Here is a 20,688-nt window from a genome sequence, read left to right as displayed (position 1 = left end):
TAAGCTCACTGTGTTTCTAGATTAACTATGCCTAGTAAACCTACACTCAACACTTCTGTAGGAATATTGAGAGTTAGAATTGAAGAGAAATAGAGTAAAACTAGGGAAGCTGCAGGGAGTCTCAGTGTCATAGAATTAGGATCGGTAGGAGATATTGTTTCAATTCCCACCTATTGTTTTAGTTCCCTTCACAGTGTTGATGACATAAAAAATATATTGGTAACATGTTTGAATTCCTGTTACAAAACTGCTGATATGTGACAGTTTGGGCCACGTTCTGCAGTCAAGTGAGACACAGTACTTCCTGAGAGGTAACTTTTATCTTTGGACAACTCTGCTATTAGATAATTCTTCCTTATATTTAGCCAAAATAATCAGAAGGATAGAGAGTGGATGGAGTGAGAAGAGGATGAAGGAATTAGAATTGTATAGCTTGGAAAAAGGAAGTCTTTTAAGTGAGTAAATTTTTTAGAAGGAAGATCCGGACAATGATTCTTTGCTACAGAAAATTAAACAATTTAAGGCCTACATTTCATTTAAAGAACATCTTATTTGTTTAGAGTTGTAGGTTCTCCAGATAACTGAAGAAATGATTTTTGAGGACAGGTATTCTCTACCTACCATATCTTAAAAACATCTTCAGAATGACTTGGTCAGATTCTTAAGCAGCTTTTAAAGATCTTTTATTTATTTTTTTTTTTTTAATTAATTATTTATTTATTTATTTACGGCTGTGTTGGGTCTTCGTTTCTGTGCGAGGGCTTTCTCTAGTTGCGGCAAGTGGGGGCCACTCTTCATCGCAGTCCGCGGGCCTCTAACTGTCGCAGCCTCTCTTGTTGTGGAACACAGGCTCCAGACGCGCAGGCTCAGTAGTTGTGGCTCACGGGCCTAGTTGCTCCACGGCATGTGGGATCTTCCCAGACCAGGGCTCGAACCCGTGTCCCCTGCATTGGCAGGCAGATTCTCAACCACTGCGCCACCAGGGAAGCCCTACTTTTATATGTCTAGAAAAATTTAGGTTTTGAAATATTTTGGTTTTGTTTGAAGTGCATAATTATTTTGGTAAGCCTTTTTTTTTTTTAATTTGGAGAAAAAGAGGCACATATTCACCTATTTTCCCACAAAAGCTTTCTATAAGGAGGGATATGAAATTCCTACTCAGATTGTAACCCTTTATTGGTTCTTCTTGTATATTTTTAACTCTGGCCCAGCACTTTATCCATCCAAATCAGCAAGTTGGTGTCAAGGTGGTCTAAGACACCTTTTGGTGGAAAAAGAGATAGAAAAGACTTTATTCTGGACCTCTGTGCTGTTATCTTTCTTCTTAGCTTTACTCTCTCCTTCTGAGAACCTCTTGTAAACCTGATAGTTTCTTATCAACTAGTTTCTTCTATTTGCCCATCAGTTTTCTTTTTCATTTAGGGGGATATTTTGAAGGATAGTTATGTGACTATAAAAATTAGCCATTATTGTTAGGACTTTTGATGAATTCATGGTATTTTTTTAGAAAAATCCCAAGCACCATATACCTTTGAGTTACATATTTTAAAAAGGGAAAACATATTAGTCATTTCTCTCTTATTGTTGATTGACTACATCTGTAGACCTGGAATGTATTGGGATATTAAGATTCTGCTAAGAAATAATGTGAGCATAAATTTTATTCTTTAGTGCCAAAATTACAGTTACACTGTGCCATTGGTGCTAACTGTATGAAAAACACTTTAGACCGAAAATGATTTTGGTATTGATTTCACTTATTTAAAATTGTTCTGTTCTTGGGACTTCCTTGGTGGCGCAGTGGTTAAGAATCTACCTGCCAATACAGGGGACACGGGTTCGAGCCCTGGTCCAGGTAGATCCCACATGCTGCGGAGCCACTAAGCCCATGCACCACAACTACTGAGCCTGCGCTCTAGAGCCCACAAGCCACAACTGCTGAAGCCGGCGCGCCTAAAGCCCGAGCTCTGCAACAAGAGAAACCACTGCAATGAGAAGCCTGCGCACCGCAACAAAGAGTAGTCCCTGCCTGATGCAACTAGAGAAAGCCCGCGTGCAGCAACGAAGACCCAATGCAACCAAATAAATTTAAAAACTTTAAAAAATTAATAAAATTGTTCTGTTCTTGGGAAATCGCAGGCAGTCCAGTGGTTAGGACTCAGCACTTTCACTGCGGGGGCCTGGGTTCAGTCCCTGGTTGGGGGACTAAGATCCTGCAAGCCGCGTGGCACGGCCAGAAAAAAAACAAAATAAAATCGTTCTGTTCTCAATTTTTAGGTATGGAATTGTTTGAAGAGGCATTGCGTCGATGGGAACAAGCTCTAACCTTTCGAAATAGACAGGCTGAGGACGAAGCCTGTAGTTCCATTAAATTGGGTGCGGGAGATGCCATTGCAGAAGAAAGTATAGATGTAAGGATGATTTATTTGGGAGTGGTCTTCATAATATTGGAGGAGTTGAACTATTTTTAATGTTGATTCAGTGTACTTGATTTCTGTGGCATTTAATAGAACTTTTTTTTTTCTCCCTTGGGATTGTGTGGGGATATTTCTTACTGGGCTTTTCCTGTTCGGTTAGTTGTTAAACCCCAGATTTGCAATTCATCATTGTTTCCTGATTTTTCAAGAAAATAAAGAATTAAGCAGATATAATGTCTAAAGGAATTTTTTAAAAGTCTGTTTTGTGCTTTGGGTTTAATTAAGTGCCATTATATTCATAAAAATCCCACAGAGTTAGAGCTAGACTCATCTAGGTTAGTGATTCTCAAATTGGAGCATGCATCAGAAGCCTCTGAAAGGCTTGCTAAAAAATAGATTTGGGGGTCCCACCTTTAGGGTTTCTAATTCATTTCTAAGTTGCAATTCTGACAAGTTCCCAGGTAATACTGATGCTGCTGGTTCAGGGACCTTACTTTGAGAACCTTACTTTGAGATCTAGTCCAACTCCTTAATTTTACAGATTACGAAATGGAGGTGATTTTAGCTGAGGCACAGCTAGAACCCAGGCCTCCTGACTTATATCACAGTATTCTCACCACCCAACGGTATTTTTTTATGTCCCTCACTTTTCTGCCTTTCATTTAAAAGTGGAAAGTGTTTAGAATTTTAACATTAGAATCTAATATTTGCTGTGTGTACTTTTTCTCTCCTTATAGGATATTATTAGTACTGAATTTATCCATAAACTTGAAGCTCTGCTGCAAAGAGCATATCGTCTCCAAGAGGAGTTTGAAGCTACCCTAGGGGCATCTGATCCTAATTCCCTTGCTAATGATATGGGTAAGGTGGTTATTTTATATGGTTTTTATGAACTGTGTGATTTTATTCTTTTCTATTCTTGGAATCATTGGCTTAAGTATATTAATATGGTTACATACTTTTTAGAAAATAGCCAAGAGAAAAAGAGTACTATCATATTTATTGGGTTTTTTCTTTCAGTTTAACTTTTCAAGTGAACTTTTTGACATAAATTCAAGTACTTACCATAGATAGGATTGTAACATTATTTTAAAATTACATTCTAAGTGAAAGAATCCCAGTTAAAGTGTTAGAGGGAGGAAAAAAATAATAATATAAAAATGGGACAGAGACACACTACCTCAGAAACGGGCACGTAGCTCATGACTTACATTTAAAGTATTTTAAGTCATTCTATTTCTTGCCCCCATTTCAGTTGCAGGCTACATTTTGATGTAAGTAGTCAATACATGTGTTAATATATACCATTACCTTTGTTTCCTACTTTAAAGAAAAAAGAACTTTGAAGAGACTTCTTCAGTGAAGTCTTCCAAGGAAAGAATGATTAAAATTGCTTCCGGGAGTTCCCTGGTGGCTTAGTGGTTAGGATCCTGGGCTTTCACTGCTGTGGCCTGGGCTGGTTGGTGAACTGAGATCCTGGAAGCTGCCCAGCGCGGCCAAAAAAAAAGCTTCCTTGACTTCAGTAAATCATCCAAAGAATGAAATAAAATAAAATTACATTATACATAATTTTTTGTTAAAAGTAATTTAAATTTTTTTATTTGAGGAGGATTTATTTTTCTAATAAAGAAAAAATTGTTAAGGCTTGTTAAGTTTTTCCACATTTATTTCTGAACATGAAGTACTGAAAGTGGCTGCATTTAGAGATGTTTACATATTTATATATTTTGAATTTAGGTAAAAGATTTCACTTGTATTAGAATTATGAATTTCTGTCTATATGTTACAGTGAGGGTTATGTGAAACCTCTCCCTTAATTTCAGTCTTTGCTTTTTCATACTGTTACTGTCACCAATAATTATTCATTAGACTTGAATGAATAGTTTTTTAATAGTTTCTCTGCTTTTGGCATAGGTATAATATTTTGACATGGAGATTCAGACCAGAAGAAAAGTAGACAGTATTCATGTCAACAAATAGAATTTGTCAAAGGTTTCTATTTATATATTTTTTTACACAACTTCTTTTGTAACTTATTAGAATGGCATTTATGATAGTAAGTAGGAAAAAGAACAGAGAAGCATTTTTGTAAATGAAGTTTTACTGGAGTATAGTTGCTTTACAATGTTGTGTTAGTTTCTACTGTACAGCAGAAATGAATCGGCTATACATATACATATATCCTCTCTGTTTTGGATTTCCTTCCCCTTTAGGTCACCCCAGTGCATTAAGTAGAGTTCCCTGTGCTATACAATATGTTCTCATTAGTTATCTATTTTATACATAGTATCAATAGTGTATATGTGTCAATCCCAATCTCCTAATTCCTCCCCCCTCCCAGAAGCATTTTTAAAAGAAGTCAAATGTAAAAATGGGAATGGAACAACTAGAAGAGATAGCAAAGTGGTTAAGTAGCAAAGAAAGCCACAGAGAAAAAGAAGTAGGAAAAAATTATAAATATAAGGAAGGAAGAGGAAAAGGGCCTGAGACTTTTATTCTTTTATTCTAGGAATGGAGGATTTGCCCTCACCGTTCTAATCTTCTGCTTGCAGTTTCTGTCTAGCCTCATGATAAGGATCATGTAGATGTGTAGTTCTTGTACTTGTTAGTCTTCTAATATGCATCTCGGATTTCGTTCTGTTTGGCATGCCCAGAGTTTCTTTTTTCTACTGTCCATAGAGGTTGGTGGAAACCATCTCTGATTTCTTCAGTTTATTAGGTAATAAAGGTTTTTTGGGTATTGCCCAGAGGGTCTGCTTTGGGTTTACATTGCATCTGGACAAGAAGACCCCTGGGCAGATGGCTTAATTTCTGGGGCCTTCAAGTTGTTTCGGAGGAAATTGTTGTTAATTTGGAACTCTAAATGGGTAAGATTTCTAGAGTGGGACTCATCATCAATCTATCCATTTGGCTAGCTTAGGTTTGTAATAAGTTCCTGACCCCACCCATGTCTTAACCTGAGCTGTCAGTGGCTACTAGGCTGGCTGGCTTTTCCCCGCAGCCTAGCAGTGCCTTGGCCTGTTATTGCCCTGGAGATTCCAGTTGACATGAAGCTGTTATATTTTGTTCCTTCTTGGGAATTATTTGGATGTTCTTCTATATCGCAAGTTTCCATTTTGGAACTTCTGGATTCAAAGAGCTGAATCTATGGCCAGGACTCTAGTAGGGAAGTAGTTCTGTTATATCTGTGATTTGATATTAATCAAAATTGCTTAGAAGTCGGTTAACTCTCCTCATTCTCTAAATCCAAATTCATTTTACACATTTAATGTATATTAATGAGAGGCAACTTATAATTAGTAGTCATAAATAAAGAGAGGTTAACAAATGCCTTCAGAGGCTCAGGGGTGAATTTAAACCAAGTATTGATCTGACTTCAGTGAATACTTTATTGTTTTGGAATTTGCTTTGTCTTATTTGATAAAATCAAATTTTTCTTCTCCTAAGATTTTGATAGGTTTTCAAGGTTGGAAGATTTTTTTAGCAGTCATCTAAGTTTTCTCCTTTCCCCATGGACTTAATATTTGACAGCTACCATTGTTTGCATGTCACCACGTTCCAGGGCCTTTGCTAAGGCCCATAGTTTCTTCTCTGAGTCAGGCACAATTCTAAGTAAAAATTATGTCACTTAATCCTTACAGCTTTTATGAGGTAAGTATAGTTATCCTCATTTTTCAGACGGGGAGAGAGGTACAGAAGTATTAAATCACTTCCCCAGAGTTACATAGCTATTAAGTGACAGAACTTAGTTTTGGGCCCAGGCGGCTGGCTTTGGAGTCCATAAACCACCATGCTGTATTGCCTCACCACTTACAAGACAGACATGTTCTCTGAATGGGAGGATTGACTGTGAACTCTTTGTGGCAAAGTTCCCTGTAAGAAATGTCTTGGAGCAGGTAGTCTGGAATCCCCACAGCTGCTGAAGTAAGGAACCTTATTTCTGGTGGTGGTATCATTTATTTAGTGTGGATCTTCCTTTCCTTTAAATTTTTTCTTCCTCCATATCTATCTGGGGATCTGCAATGAACTCATGCATCTTTCCTCCTCTCTCAGGCCCTGTAGGCAGTCTAGACAGACTTCGCGCATTTTATTTTTTTTAAATATTTATTTATTTATTTATTTGGCTGCGTCGGGTCTTAGTTGCAGCACGCGGGATCTTCGTTGCAGCATGTGGGATCTTCTGTTGCGGCGCGTCGCCTTCAGAGCGCAGGCCCAGTATCTGTGGCACATGGGCTCTCTAGTTGTGGCGTGTGGGCTCTAGAGTGCACAGGCTTAGTTGCCCCATGGCATGTGTGATCTTAGTTCCCCGACCAGGGATCGAACCTGCGTCCCCTGCATTGGAAGGCAGATTCTTAACCACTGGACCACCAGGGAAGTCCCTCACGCATTTTATAGAAGGAAGTTATCAAGGTTTAATCCAGGAACTGAAGACGTGAACTGCTGTATTTACCTGAGGGAATAGGGAGAGAGGGCCCAACTGTGCCAGCTGAATTTAGTGTAGCGCTTTAATGAGTTACTCTGGTGGATTACCTTTTGGCCTATATCTGCATAATAGCTAAAAGTACAAACTCAAGATTCAGACTAACTGGGTTCAAATTCTGTCTTCACCATTTATTAGCTGTGTGATTATATAACTTGTCTAAGCCTCAGCTTCTTCATCTGAAAAATGGGCATGTAGTACCTATTTAACAAAATAATTATGCGAATTAAATTATATTAACAAATATAAAATCTAGGGAACAGGGTAACAATGTTTATTAGGTTGGAGTTTGGAACTTCTCTGGAACTCTCTGAGGAAGACCATCATTTTTACCTCTAGGATATTAGACTGTGGTTTGATAGGACCTACCTGATCCTACATTGGCCAATTTCAAGGTATTCTTTAAAATTTCTGGTCTGGTGATACCTTTTCCATGTTTTCCAGTGAGGCTGTGATTTTCTTCCTGTCATTTTTTTTTTTTTTTTGGGCCACTCCACGTGGCTTGATTGAACCCACGCCCTCAGCAGTGAAAGTGCGGAGTCCTAACCACTGGACCACCAGGGAATTCCCTCTTCCTGTCATTTTTAATGGGCCTTTAGGAAGGAGAAGTAGATGCTTTTTTAAAAAAATTTTTATTTATTTATTTATTTATTTTGGCTGTGCTGGATCTTCATTGCGGCACACAGGCTTCTCTAATTGCAGTGCGAGGATTTCTCTAGTTGCAGCGTGCAGGCTCAGTAGTTGTGGTGCACCGGCTTAGTTGTGGTATGTGGGATCTTAGTTCCCCAACCAGGGGTCTAACCTGGGCCCCCTGCATTGAGTTAAGAACGTGGAGTCTTAACCACTGGACCACCAGGGAAGTCTGGAGAAGTAGATGCTTGTGCTCTGTCATCTTGAACTAGAAATTCTGGACATTATAATTACAGAGCCTAAGGACTACGTTAACTTGTAACATTGCTAATGTAGAGCTAATGGTTAACTAAAACTTTTAAGTTCTTTGTTGTTACTGTTAGATGTTATTATTAAGCCACATCTTCTTTCATTTGTTCCTGTGCAGTTGTGTTTTTGGACCCAAGGTTTAGATGTTACGTTTATTATTCCTACTAAATTGTCATTTCTCAGTCATCATTCTGAATTAAGATAGTTTTAGATTTTGATTTGATATCCCTTTTAGCTTTCTATCACTTTCTGGTTTGTTCAGTTTGGTCTAGTTGGTCATCAGTGCTCTCATTGAAACCATTAACAAAAAATGCTTAAAGGAAAACTTATTTCCCTCTACTTACAATTTCTGACACCAAATGAGTGGATTTTCCACACCAAGCAATTCTCCGGTTCTCCTTGGACACCAACTGGGTATCCTGCAATTTAATTCAATTCGAACACTAACTACCCAGAGTTAGCACAGATTCCACAGGTAAAGGGCTCATCTCACAAGGCTGTCCCCCCTCATATGCCAGTCGCAAATCCAGGCCTCCCATGCTTCTGACCAACTGTCTGTAAATCAGGTTCCCACCACTCCCTCCTTGGGCTTCATAATTTACTAGAATGGCTCACAGAATTCCGGGAAACACTTTTCTTACTATTACTGGTTTTTTATGAAAGATATAACTTAGCAACAGTCAAATGGAAGAGGTGTGTAGGGCATGGTATGGGGAATGGGTGTAGAACTTTCATACCCCCCCCAGACACAACATTCTCCCGGCACCGGGATGTGTTCACCAACCTGGAGCTCTCTAAACCCTACAGTTTAGTGTTCTTATGGAGATTCCATTATGTAGGCATGATTGATTAAATCACAGGGCTATTGGTGATTAACTTAATCCCCAGCCTCTCTCCCTTCAGGGGTCAGGGTTGGAGTTGAAAGTTCCAACTTTCTAATCAGAGGGTTTGTTCCCTTGGCAACCATCCCCCATCCTCCAAGAGTCACCTCATCAACATAAACTCAGGTATAGTTGAAAGAGGCTTATTATGAATAGCAAAAGATACTCCTCTCACCCCCATCACTCAGGAAATTTCAAGAGTTTTAGAAGCTCTGTGCCAGGAACCATGGTAAATATATATTACTTATTATATCACGATACCATATTTTAAAGTGGACAGGGCCAGAGTCAAAGATCTGAGGCATGACTTTCAAGTAGCCTTAGCAACTTCTGCAATAACCTATAAAGTCAACTGTTTCTACTTTCACATTTTTTTCATCTTGATCATAAAGAGATCATGGGAGACTTTATTATATATCATGCCAAAATATGTGTGTATTTATGTACTTAACTAGTTAATTTAAGAAAATATTATATGGAATTTTTTTGAAAAAGATTTAATATCAATTCACATTATTTGGAAATATTGTCAGTGCTGAGCTTTTTTGCAGCTAGGTATTTGCCATCAGGTATTCATGGCTGGTTTACACTCACTTGCATACAAATCATTTTAGTTTTGAAAGGCACATGTGTCAGGTTTTATTGACTATAAGAGCCTCAGCAAAACTTATTTCTCTAATTTTGGAATTCAAAATATAAACGGGGGCTCTACTTAATTTTGCATTCATTTGTACTGTTTATAGTAACTAGTAAGTAGTTTGCCAAGTTAACATTGTGGACTATAGGAGGACAGTTTAAATCCTCCTCAGCATGATTCTTTTAGTATATTTAAAATCGTCTTAGAGTTTTTCTTTTTTGATAACAATGTGTTTGTTGAAAGTAAATTATATCGATCCTCTTTAGCAGATCCAAAATATTTTTGACTTGTCAGTATTGTGAGTTATTTGGTTAGTTTAGGTAGGTGAAGTTAATAACAGAGTTTAAAAAATGTATGATTCTCGCGCACCGCAACCAAGAGTGGCCCCCACTCGCTGCAACTAGAGAAAGCCCGCGCGCAGCAGCAAAGACCCAATGCAGCCAAAAGTAAATAATAGATGAATTAATTTAAAAAATCATCATAACGTTTCTTTAAAAAAAAAAATTATTGTTCATAGTAGAAACCACATTCTGACCACCTTCATAAAACTGTTACATCCACTCTTTCTTGTGTATTTTAACTCTTCAAATTCTTTGTTTAAAAAATATTAAGGGCAGCCACAAAATTAGTGACCTCAGTAATTTGTCAATCTTTTGAGTCTCAGAAGGGGCAACTATGTAAAGATCCACAGACCATTTAATACGTTTCCCTTTAATACAATCTTAAAATGATTAAATTTCATGTGGACACATAAAACATTTTCACAGCACAAAAAAGGCAACGACATTGTCCTATAAATTATCCTTATTGTAGTTTTAATTTTTTATTAATTAGAGCCTTTCCTATTTTTGAGAAATAATTAGGCCAACCTTGAAAAAAATCCGTATACTTCTGTGTTTTTAGTTTCCAACAGTTTTTTAATTTATGCATAATATATTCACATGTAATAGAAAAGTTGTCTTTTTATTTGCTTAACTGGACAATGCCAAAAAGCTATTCTGCATGTTTTGTCACAAAAGAGATTTTGTTTTTATCAGAAATTAATATTTTATATTTGTCTATGCCTTTTTAAAATTAACAGAGACATTATTGATACCTTCTAAACTAAAAGCAAAATCAGAATTTCCGGTAAACAAACCATAAAGATCATTAAAATAAAGCAACCATAATGAAAGCTGTGACAAGTGGCATTTAACTTTAACTTGCTCTACAGATATTTTAAATGTTCAACATCCAGTAAGTAGTTTGGGAAGAATCTGGAACGGGAAATGAATAACAAATTGAAGCTTTTAAAAAATAAGTCCACTGTTTAATCAATGACTTATGAAAATAATTGAAAATAAAAAAATTGAAGTATTATTCAGAAGCTTAAAAGCTTTGGTTACAGCATCTTGTTACATACCTTCCAATAAAGATTACAACACAATTAAATCCAAAAAAAAAAAAATGTATGATTCTAACACTGGATTGTGGTGATAGTTGCACAACTCTATACATTTACTAAAATTCATTGAATTGTACAGTTAAAATGGGGAAGTTTTATGGTTTGTAAATTATACTTCAATAAAGCTGTTAAAAATACAGTGTGATTCTGTTAAGCTAATTTTAAGTAATTTTTTGTGCATTTGAAAAAGTGCAAAATAGCATTTCATACTAAAAATTTTAAATAATGCAAATGTCAAAAAAAATTTTTTTTAATTCATTAAGAATCTCTTAGTTTCAAAGCTCATGGACACGGTGAATTACAAATTGTGTTTACCCAAGGTGGTGCCACTTCAGCTGGTAACCAGAAATACTGAGTATCCTATGTCAGTATCCAGTGAACCATAGTATTGTTCACATGCATGGGAACTTCTGCAAATGGTTTTGGTGATTATTGTGCTGTTGATTTTACTTTTATTGTTAACTTTAGAATGTTTTTTATATTCTGTAATATAATCATCCAAGTGGTCATTAAATTAAATGTGATAAAGAAGCTCAAATAACTGCTGACACTTCTGCTGTTAATTTAGTACAGAGCATCCTGGAAATATTGGAACTAATGCTAAGAAAATAAAAGAGCAGAATTGAAGCAGGAGCCCTTATATTTAAAAAATGACAGAAACCTCTGGCAACCTGACTCTAAAGTCACAACTCTAATGCACCCCTAAGCCAAGTTATCATCTGTGTTGAAATAGGAAATATTTTTGATATCTGGGAAGGAAGTGATAGTGATACAAAAAACTTTACTACAAATACTTAGTGTTTTTAAAACATTCTTAAAAACAGACCGTATTATAGTCATTTATTGTGCTTTGAAACTATGCTTGAGAAAAGAAATACAGTACAATAGTTGTATGTCAGCATTTCTTTACATTTATTCCTATAGGAAAGTAGCTTTGAATTAGGCAGGGTTTGAATTATGTTTTAAGGCATGAATTCCTTGTATAAAATGTAACCACCCTGTATTCTCTAATTCATCTTTTGTCATGTTCTGTACTGATATTTCCTTAATCATTATGAATTAATGAATCATCACTGGGTATAGTTCTGTATTTTCTCTTACACAGCAAAAAGTTTACTTCTGGCTTAAACAAAAGTTATTTGTTCTATTCTTCTGATTATTAAATAAGATAAAGATTTTAGTTCTCTAATTAAAAAAAAAATCATTTCCCTTCACTTACAAGAGACCACTTATTGTTAAATGCAAGGTGTTGAAGTCACTAGAGGGCAGCACACTTTATCTGCATGTGGGACGCCTATGACTCATAAATGCCCTTCCGTGCTGTTCGTAGCACTGGGAGTTAAATTTAGGTCACCACTCTTTTTCTGGCGTGTTTCGTATACACCTGCTACTGTAACTCAGAGTGAGACAGAGTCAGGAGGGTATGCACAGAGACTTGAAATAATATTGCTGTACATTTCCATTTGTGTACAATTTCTTCTAGCTAACAGCATGTAGAAGTGTTACATTTATTTGTAGTTTCTGTTTTTCAGATAGTTGTTAAATTATAATTGTTAAATGATAATTTTGTTATCGTACTGATAATTTTTGAAGACCCAACCAAAAGACTGCAATATGTTTTCAGTTGTAAACAGTATAGCTTAGTGGTTAAGAATATGGGCTTTGGAGTTAAACAAACATGGGTTCAAATCCTGACTCTACCACTTTTACTAGCTATGAAACCTAAGCAAGCCTTGACCTTTCTTAGATTCATCTTCTTGCATCTGTAAGCTGGAGGACTATATTAGGATCAGCTTCATAGAATTGTGAAGATGAGATGAGATAACATGTATATCGTATTTTAGCATAGGTACATGGTAAACACTTGTTATCCATTCATATATATTCTGGCATTTTTATGAAGCCTGTTCTAAGACTGTTTAAAAAATACATGGTTTATCACCATAGAATCCACCTAACCGATCTCCCACTCATATCACTCTGTCTACTCAAGTGGCAGACACTCTCCTGAATTGTGTACTTATCATTTTCTTTGAAGTTCTTCTTTTAGTTTGACTCCTATGAAATTTCCAGTATTTGATCATATTTGCCCTATGAAACAGGCAATAAGATTAAATGCCATTGACTTATCATCCCTGTATGTATTCTTGTTCAATTTATACATTTGACTCTTCCTTTTTTTAAATTTATTTATTTTTGGCTCTAGGCGTGCAGGCTTCAGTAGCTGTGGCACACGGCTTCAGTAGCTGTGGCACACGGCCTCAGTAGTTGTGGCTCACGGGCTCTAGACTGCAGGCTCGGTAGTTGTGGCGCACGGGTTTGTTGCTCCGCGGCATGTGGGATCTTCCCGGACCAGGGCTTGAACCCGTGTCCCCCGCATTAGCAGGTGGACTCCCAACCACTGCACCACCAGGGAAGCCCACATTTGACTCTTTCTTAACCTGTTAGAAGATTAATCTTAAAATATGAATTTTGTGTCCTGGTTGTTCTTTTAATTATTGCACTTTCGGTTCAGTCATGTTGTTGGTTGTAGCAGAAATGAACTCATTTCCAATACTCTGGACTTTTATGTTACATGTGGTATCTTTTCAAAGTGTGTGTTCTTTCTGATACTGATGGAAATTTTCTTTGTAATTAGTTCTCTGAATAAATCTTTTTGAATAGGCTCTTATTTTAAAAAAACGCATGGTTACAGGTAGATGCTATCACATGTTCATAACTTGTTTTACAATGATATTGTTCAGTTATGCTCCAGACAGCATTTATTTGTTTCTGGAAATTTATTTTTCTCATATTTTCGTAGTAACATAAGTTTGCATTTCCTGAAACAAGGTATTTAAGCCATGTTCAAAGTTATTTATTTGGGAAAGTAAAAAAAGATGCTCTTTATAAATCTACTTTTTCTCTGCATTAGAAAAGAAAACTGCCATCTGAAGGACAAATACTTTGTGGAAGTATTTATTTTAGATGTAGCTAAGATTTTTGACTTTACTTGATCCTTGGTCTTGCCATATGCTTAGGAGGAAAACAAAAAATGATAGTGGATATACTCCTTGCCAGCACATCCAGTAATCTAGTAAGTTCTGTCAATTCTGCCTCCATAATATAGCTGTCGTTTGTTCCCCTTTCTCTGCACCCTCATTATATTTTGCTGGGATTTAATAATCCCCTAATAGGGTTCCTACCTCCAGCCTCTCTCCCCACTGGTAAATCTGTACCTTGTTTCTGGAGTTATCTTCGTGATGCAGAGCTCTCATCTTGTCATTCCCAGGTTCTCAGACCACTTTTCTGACCTGTTTGTTTTACTGTTTCACATATATTCCAGCCAGACTAGGTCTCTTCCAAAACTGAAATTCTTCTCTAAGATTTTAGTTTTATAATCAACTCCAGGTTTTTAGTAAAGTTTCAGTGTTTTTCTTTTGCCATTTTTTTGCTGATGCTATTCCTTTGTATAATTCAACATGCTTTGAATCATTTTTTTCTGCCTGTTGTGGAAGCAGTCAGGAGCTGATTTTTTAAATGTATATTATTACTCTTTTTTTTAACAAAAAAAAAACATTTGGATAACTAGTTGCCTTAGTACCATTCATTGAATGATGTATCCTGTCTTTACTGATTTGAGATGCCCCCTGTCATATGTCAAGTTGTCTTATATGTGTGTCTTTTCTGGACTCTCTGTTTTGTTCTGTTTGTCTGTTTCTGCATTGGTTTCTAGTGTCTTAATTACTGTAGCTTTATAAAATTTTATAATGAATCTTGACACCTGATGGGGTGAGTCCATTCACTGTGTTCTGTTTTTTTTAAGTTCTTTAATTTTAATTAATTAATTTATTTTTGGCTGCATTGGGTCTGTTGCAGTATGTGGGCTTCTCATTGAGGTGGCTTCTCTTGTTGCGGAGCACGGGCTCTAGGCACGCGGGCTTCAGTAGTTGCAGCACACGGGCTCAGTAGTTGTGGCTCGTGGGCTCTAGAGCGCAGGCTCTATAGTTGTGGCGCATGGGCTTAGTTGCTCCGCCACATGTGGGATCTTCCCGGACCAGGGATTGAACCCGTGTCTCCTGCATTGGCAGGCAGATTCTTAACCACTGCACCACCGGGGAAGTCTGCACTGTGATTGCTTTGGCTATTTTTAGCCCTTTGCTTTTCCATGTGAAGTTTAGGACAGCTTGTCAAGTTTCATGAAAGCCCCTCTTGAGATTTTGATTATTGCTTTGCATTTTTAGGTCAGCTTGTGGGAGAATTTATATCTTCATAATATTAATGTTTTCATCTACAAACATGATATGGGTCTTCATTTACTTTAAGTCTTTTATGTCTTTCATAGTTTTTTATAGTTTTCTCCACAGAGGTCTTATATATCTTCATTCCTAAGTCCTTTATAGTTTTGTTGTCATTGTACATGGTATCTTTTCTAAATTTATTTTCTAATTTTTTATTGCTGGTATCTAAAATGTTGTTGATATTTGCATTTGAATATTATCAACAACTCTTATTAACTCTTAGTTCTGCCACCAGTAATTTGTCATAGGTTCTTTTTTTTTTTTTAATATTGATTGATTGATTGACTGATTTGGTTGCACCGGGTCTTAGTTGCGGCATGTGGGGTCTTCGTTGCCACACATGGGATCTTTAGTTGTGGCCTGCGGACTTCTTAGTTGCAGCATGCAGACTCTTAGTTGCGGCATGCGGACTTCTTAGTTGCAGCATGTGGACTTCTTAGTTGCAGCATGCGGACTCTCAGTTGCGGCATGCATATGGGACCTAGTTCTCCAACCAGGGATTGAACCTGGACTCCCTGCATTGGGAAGATGGAGTCTTACCCACTGGACCACCAGGGAAGTCCCTGTCATGGGTTCTTTTGGAATTTTTATCTAGACCACGTATCTATGAATGATAACCTGTTTATTTTTCTTTCTTTCTTTCCAACCCTTATGCTTTTTTCTGACCTTTATGTGTTCTTTTCTTTCCTTCTTTTTTTCCCCCCATCTTACTGCTCTGGATAGATTCTTAGAGTCTTTTTGCCTCTGAAGAGAGCTGTGTAGAAAGGAGGACCATGAGTTAGCTGGCCCACTACACAGAATCAAAGACTGTGCCCCTATTGCTGTAGGCTCCCAGTTAGGTACAAGAGTGTTGATGTAGGGACTCGTGAATACTGCTAAGATGAATTAAAGCTTAAAAGTCACCTTGCAAATATTTATTTAACTGTTTATTGTATGCCTTATGTGTGATGACGTGCAGACGAAATAAGGACTAAAGTGCCTGTTTTCAGGTTACTTGTGGTCTGATTGGCCAATTAAGACTTTTAGGAAGCAGTTAGAATACCATATAGATTAGTATAAACCTCAATACTGAGCTATTTTGTAAAACCCAGAGCTTAAGCTCCCTCTACAAAGCAGAAGATCCTTCTTTTAACTTTTCGTTCCCACCTCCATTCTTTCCCGTACTTCCCAACTGAAGTGCCCTCAGTCTGTTTAAGAGCCTAAGGTAAGGGTTTGGGGCATTTGGTTATCTTTGGTTATCTGCTGCTGTTTTTGCTGAATATCTATGAAATTCATTTGGAGATTCATGATTATCAGGTAAGGAGATAATATTTACAGTAGTGTCTTCTGCATGATTTTATTATTTTTTCCTTAATAAGTAAATAATTTTGTAAATGTTGAAAAGTGGCTGTAGGGAATTCCCTGGCGGTCCAGTAGTTAGGACTCTGTGCTTCCACTGCTGGGGCCCTGGGTTCGATACCTGATTGGGAAGCAAGGCACACGGTGCAGCCAAAAAAAGAAAAAAAAGAAAAAGAAAAGAAAAGTGGTTGTAAATGGGTAGTAGATTCACAAATATTTGTTTTAGTATTTTGATTCAAAATATGCACTTATGCTATATATAGTTTTTGTACATATCAAATATTACACAATAAAAGTATATATATTTTTTATATTAAACAGAAATTTATGTTATTTGAATTATTTTGGAAAAAATAAGACTTTAGTTGGTCACAACAACTAACACCAAGGAATGGTGTTACATTTTAGGAGACTTTTCTTATCATCATATCATGCAGAGTATACATCATTACGCAGTTTGGTAGTTTATTTCTGTAACAGTGCATTCAGGAATTAAGATTATTTTTTACTCACTTTGGTTAGATTATTAGGGCAGGATCAGATTGCTGAATTTAATACCAGTGTAAAAATAAACCTGATTAATGACAAATGAAGCTTGCTTACAATTTCTTGGGCATATTATTTAGTTGATATGGTTTACAACAGATAAAGTTTAATCTATACTTTAGATTTCTTTTAAAATTAATTGGGCTTTGTAGTTTGTATGCTTATATTTTCTCTCTTTTTTAAGATTGAAGTATAGTTGATTTACAATGTTGTGTTAATTACTTCTGTACAGCAAAGTGACTCAGTTATATATATATATATATATATATATATATATATATATATATATATATATATATATATATAGATTCTTTTTCATATTCTTTTCCATTATGGTTTATCATAGGATATTGAATATAGTTCCCTGTGCTATACAGTAGGACCTTGTTTATCCATTCTATATATACTGGTTTGCATCTGCTAATCCCAAACTCCCAATCCATCCCTCTCCCACCCTCTGCCCCCTTGGCAACCACCAGTCTGTTCTCTGTGTCTGTGATTCTGTTTCTGTTTCATAGATAGGTTCATTTGTGTCATATTTTAGATTCCACATATAAGTGATATCATATGATATTTGTCTTTCTCTTTCTGACTTGCTTCACTTAGTGTGATAATCTCTAGTTGCATCCATGTTGTTGTATGCTTACATATTCTGTAAAGAATAGTATGTGTTTGCAATAACCATGTTAGCAGGCAACTCTGAAGCCATAAGTTTGATAAATGTTGTTTTTTTGGCTGAAGCAAAGGACTTTGAAATTCTTTTATAATGATGTGTAGGAACAAATTTAGCCCTTAAAAACAAACCAGGAATTTTTGTAGCTTAACAGCGTCGCTTTGCATATTTCAGATATGTGTTTAGGCCTCTTTATAATCTATTTTTTGAACAGAATGAACTCAGAATCTTAGGCCTGGAATATTTATTTAGCAAACATTTGATTTCCTGGTATATGTCAAACATGATATAAGGCACTGGAGAGACAAGAATGAAGAAGATTTCACTCTTGCTTTTAGAGTCTAGTTTTGGAGATAGGCATTAAAAAATTTTATAGCACAGTGAAGTAAGTGCTGTAATAATGTGTTTAGAAGGTGCTGTGGAGGTGTCACACAAAGAAAAGTGTGACACTTGAAGAAAGACAGTCCACCAGGAACGTGAGAAAAGAGCATTCCCAGTGGAGGGAATAACATGGATCAAGGTGTAGAGTGGAGCCTGTTTAGGGAACTATAAGTTGTTTGATATGTCTTGGGAACACAGTATATGTAGGAGAGTGGTGGGAAAATCTAAAAAGGTGGACAGGAGATAAATCTTGAAGGTCTTTCTTTTATACCTTAGGCAAGAGGGAGTCACTGAGAATTATAAGAAGTCATAATCAAATTTACTTGTTTGCAGGAGATTGTGGAAACATTGACTGGTACAGTTTAAATATTTTATCCATCTTTCTTTCTGCTCACTTATGCATAGGATTTCAGGGGAAATTAGAGATTTTTCCAGCCTAGTACTGACTGCACAAATTCTCTGTCAGAGAACAGGAAAAGCTGTAAAGTGGGACCTCCCGACCGCTAGAGAGACGTTTTTCTTCTCTTTTGGTAAGCAGCCAGATAGAACATTTAGCTATATTGAAAGAGCACAGCAGCAAGAGGAAATAACCTCAACCTATCATCTTATGTCAAACGTCAGACAGCCCAGAGTTGACACTCTATGACCTTGTCCTTTTCCTTTCCTGCAGAATCACTGTGGTCAGAGGATAAACTCCCTGAGGGTTTATTTTTAGGGAGTGACGTGAATTACAGGCCTAACTTGTATACTCAGACCTCTAAATATACAGACTGCAAGTTGCAGAACATATGAGAAATTTGCCCTGTAGTTTTCTCTCACGCATTAAGGTTCATAATCTTAATTTCAAAGTGTTTAACAAAACTACAAAATGAAGTGTAAGTGGTGTTATATATGCAAGTCAAAATCGGTTCAGAGATGAAAGCAGTATAATGAAAATTGCTGGGGTGCCACACACAAGGGAAATTCCTGCTTCTTGCCTTTGCCTTTTTTGTATTAGAGTTATATCTTATCCACTTGGATTTCTAAGTACAGGACCTGCACTAGCCCATCCAAGGCCTTTGTTTGATTTAGATAAAGGCCCATGTAGCCTCTTGAGAAGGGCACGTTTGTGATAAGAAAAAGGTTCAACTTCTTCCAGGAAGATGTAGGCCTAAGATGTGGGCTGGAGTCCTGCCCCCACTTGTCCCATCGGCCAGGGGCCTTTGTGTAATGTGCAGAGTGACCAGCGGTTCTAGTGGCCCCATTAAAGTCGCCATAACTGCAGACCTACCCTTAATTACTTTTTGCCCTTTGGGTAATCCAGTTACTTCTTTCTTCTCCTAAAAAAGGTATAAAGTGCTGTTACTCCTTTCTCTTTCCTTCTATTACTTGTTTTGCATTGGCAGCTGTATTTCCCAGTTAGGAATCACAGTTGTTATGTTGGCCAATCATGGCATATAAGAAGTTTTGATAAACAGGGAAAGCCACTGACAACTGTTGTGGAACTATTGTTTTGAGTAGTGACATAGTATCAGGCTGTTTTGTGCATGTACTATTTCACATACGCAAACTTGTGTAAGTTATAACATATCAAGAATTGATCAGATAGCCTTTCTTTTGCTCCAGTGGATTTCATTGCTACTCTTTTCAATATTAAGGTACATTGAGGGAAAAATCAAGAAAATATCATGTTAGCTCACTCAGTTCTTTCACTTTCTGAAATTATGGGTTTCTTGATTCCAGTTTTATTTTAATTGACATATAGCACTGTGTAAGTTTACGGTGTACAGCATAATGATTTGACCTACATACATCATGAAATGTTTACCACAATAAGTTTAGTGAACATCCATCATCTCATATATATACAAAATTAAAGAAATAGGGAAAGGAGATTGGTTCAAGATGGCAAGTAGAAGGACATGCACTCATCCCTCTTGCAAGAGCACCGGAATCACAGCTAACTGCTGAACAGTCATCAACAGGAACACACTGGAACTCACCAAAAAAGACACCCCACATCCACAGACAAAGGAGAAACCACAATGAGATGGAAGGAGGGGCACAATCACAATAAAATCAAATCCCATAACTGCTGGTTGGGTGACTCAAACTGGAGAACACTTATACCACAGAAGTCCACCCACTGGAATTAAGGTTCTGAGCCCCATGTCAGGATTCTCAACCTGGGGATCCAGCCACAGGAGGAGGAGTTCCCAGAGAATCAGACTTTGAAGGCTAGCGGGATTAGATTGCAGGACGTCGATAAGTCCGGGGGAAACAGAGACTCCACTCTTGGAGGGCACACACAAAGTAGTGTGCGATCAGGACCCGGGGAAAGGAGGAGTGACCCCATAGGAGACTGAGCCAGACCTACCTGCTAGTGTTGGAGGGTCTCCTGCAGAGACAGGGTGGTGGTGGCTCACCGTGGGGACAAGGACACTGACAGCAGAAGTTCTGGGAAGTACTCCTTGGTGTGAGCCCTCTCAGAGTCTGCCATTAGCCCCACCAAAGGGTCTGTAGGCTCCAGTGCTGGGTCACCTCAGGCTAAACAACCAACAGGGAGGGAACTTAGCCCCACCCATCAGTAGACAAGTGGATTAAAGTTTTACTGAGCTCTGTCCACTAGAGCAACACCCAGATCTACCCACCACCAGTCCCTCCCATCAAGAAGCTTGCACAGGCTTCCCTGG

At 37.3% G+C, this 20,688-nt stretch overlaps 1 protein-coding gene across 8 annotated transcripts in view; it reads left to right on the top strand.

Annotated features, from left to right (window-relative positions):
• The window catches only part of MIGA1 (mitoguardin 1), a 95,818-nt gene that overhangs the window by 29,121 nt on the left and 46,009 nt on the right, over positions 1 to 20,688 (top strand). For all 8 annotated transcript variants that reach the window (XM_082355519.1, XM_082355518.1, XM_082355520.1 and 5 more), the window contains exons 6-7: positions 2,278 to 2,411; positions 3,155 to 3,278. In XM_082355519.1, the coding sequence (XP_082211645.1) occupies positions 2,278 to 2,411; positions 3,155 to 3,278 (258 nt within the window). The remainder of the gene's footprint in view (positions 1 to 2,277; positions 2,412 to 3,154; positions 3,279 to 20,688) is intronic.

Source organism: Balaenoptera borealis (assembly GCF_965194805.1).
Source record: "Balaenoptera borealis genome assembly, chromosome: 1".
In the NCBI taxonomy this organism is placed as follows: domain Eukaryota; kingdom Metazoa; phylum Chordata; class Mammalia; order Artiodactyla; family Balaenopteridae; genus Balaenoptera; species Balaenoptera borealis.
This window is presented reverse-complemented; position numbering and strand designations above follow the sequence as displayed.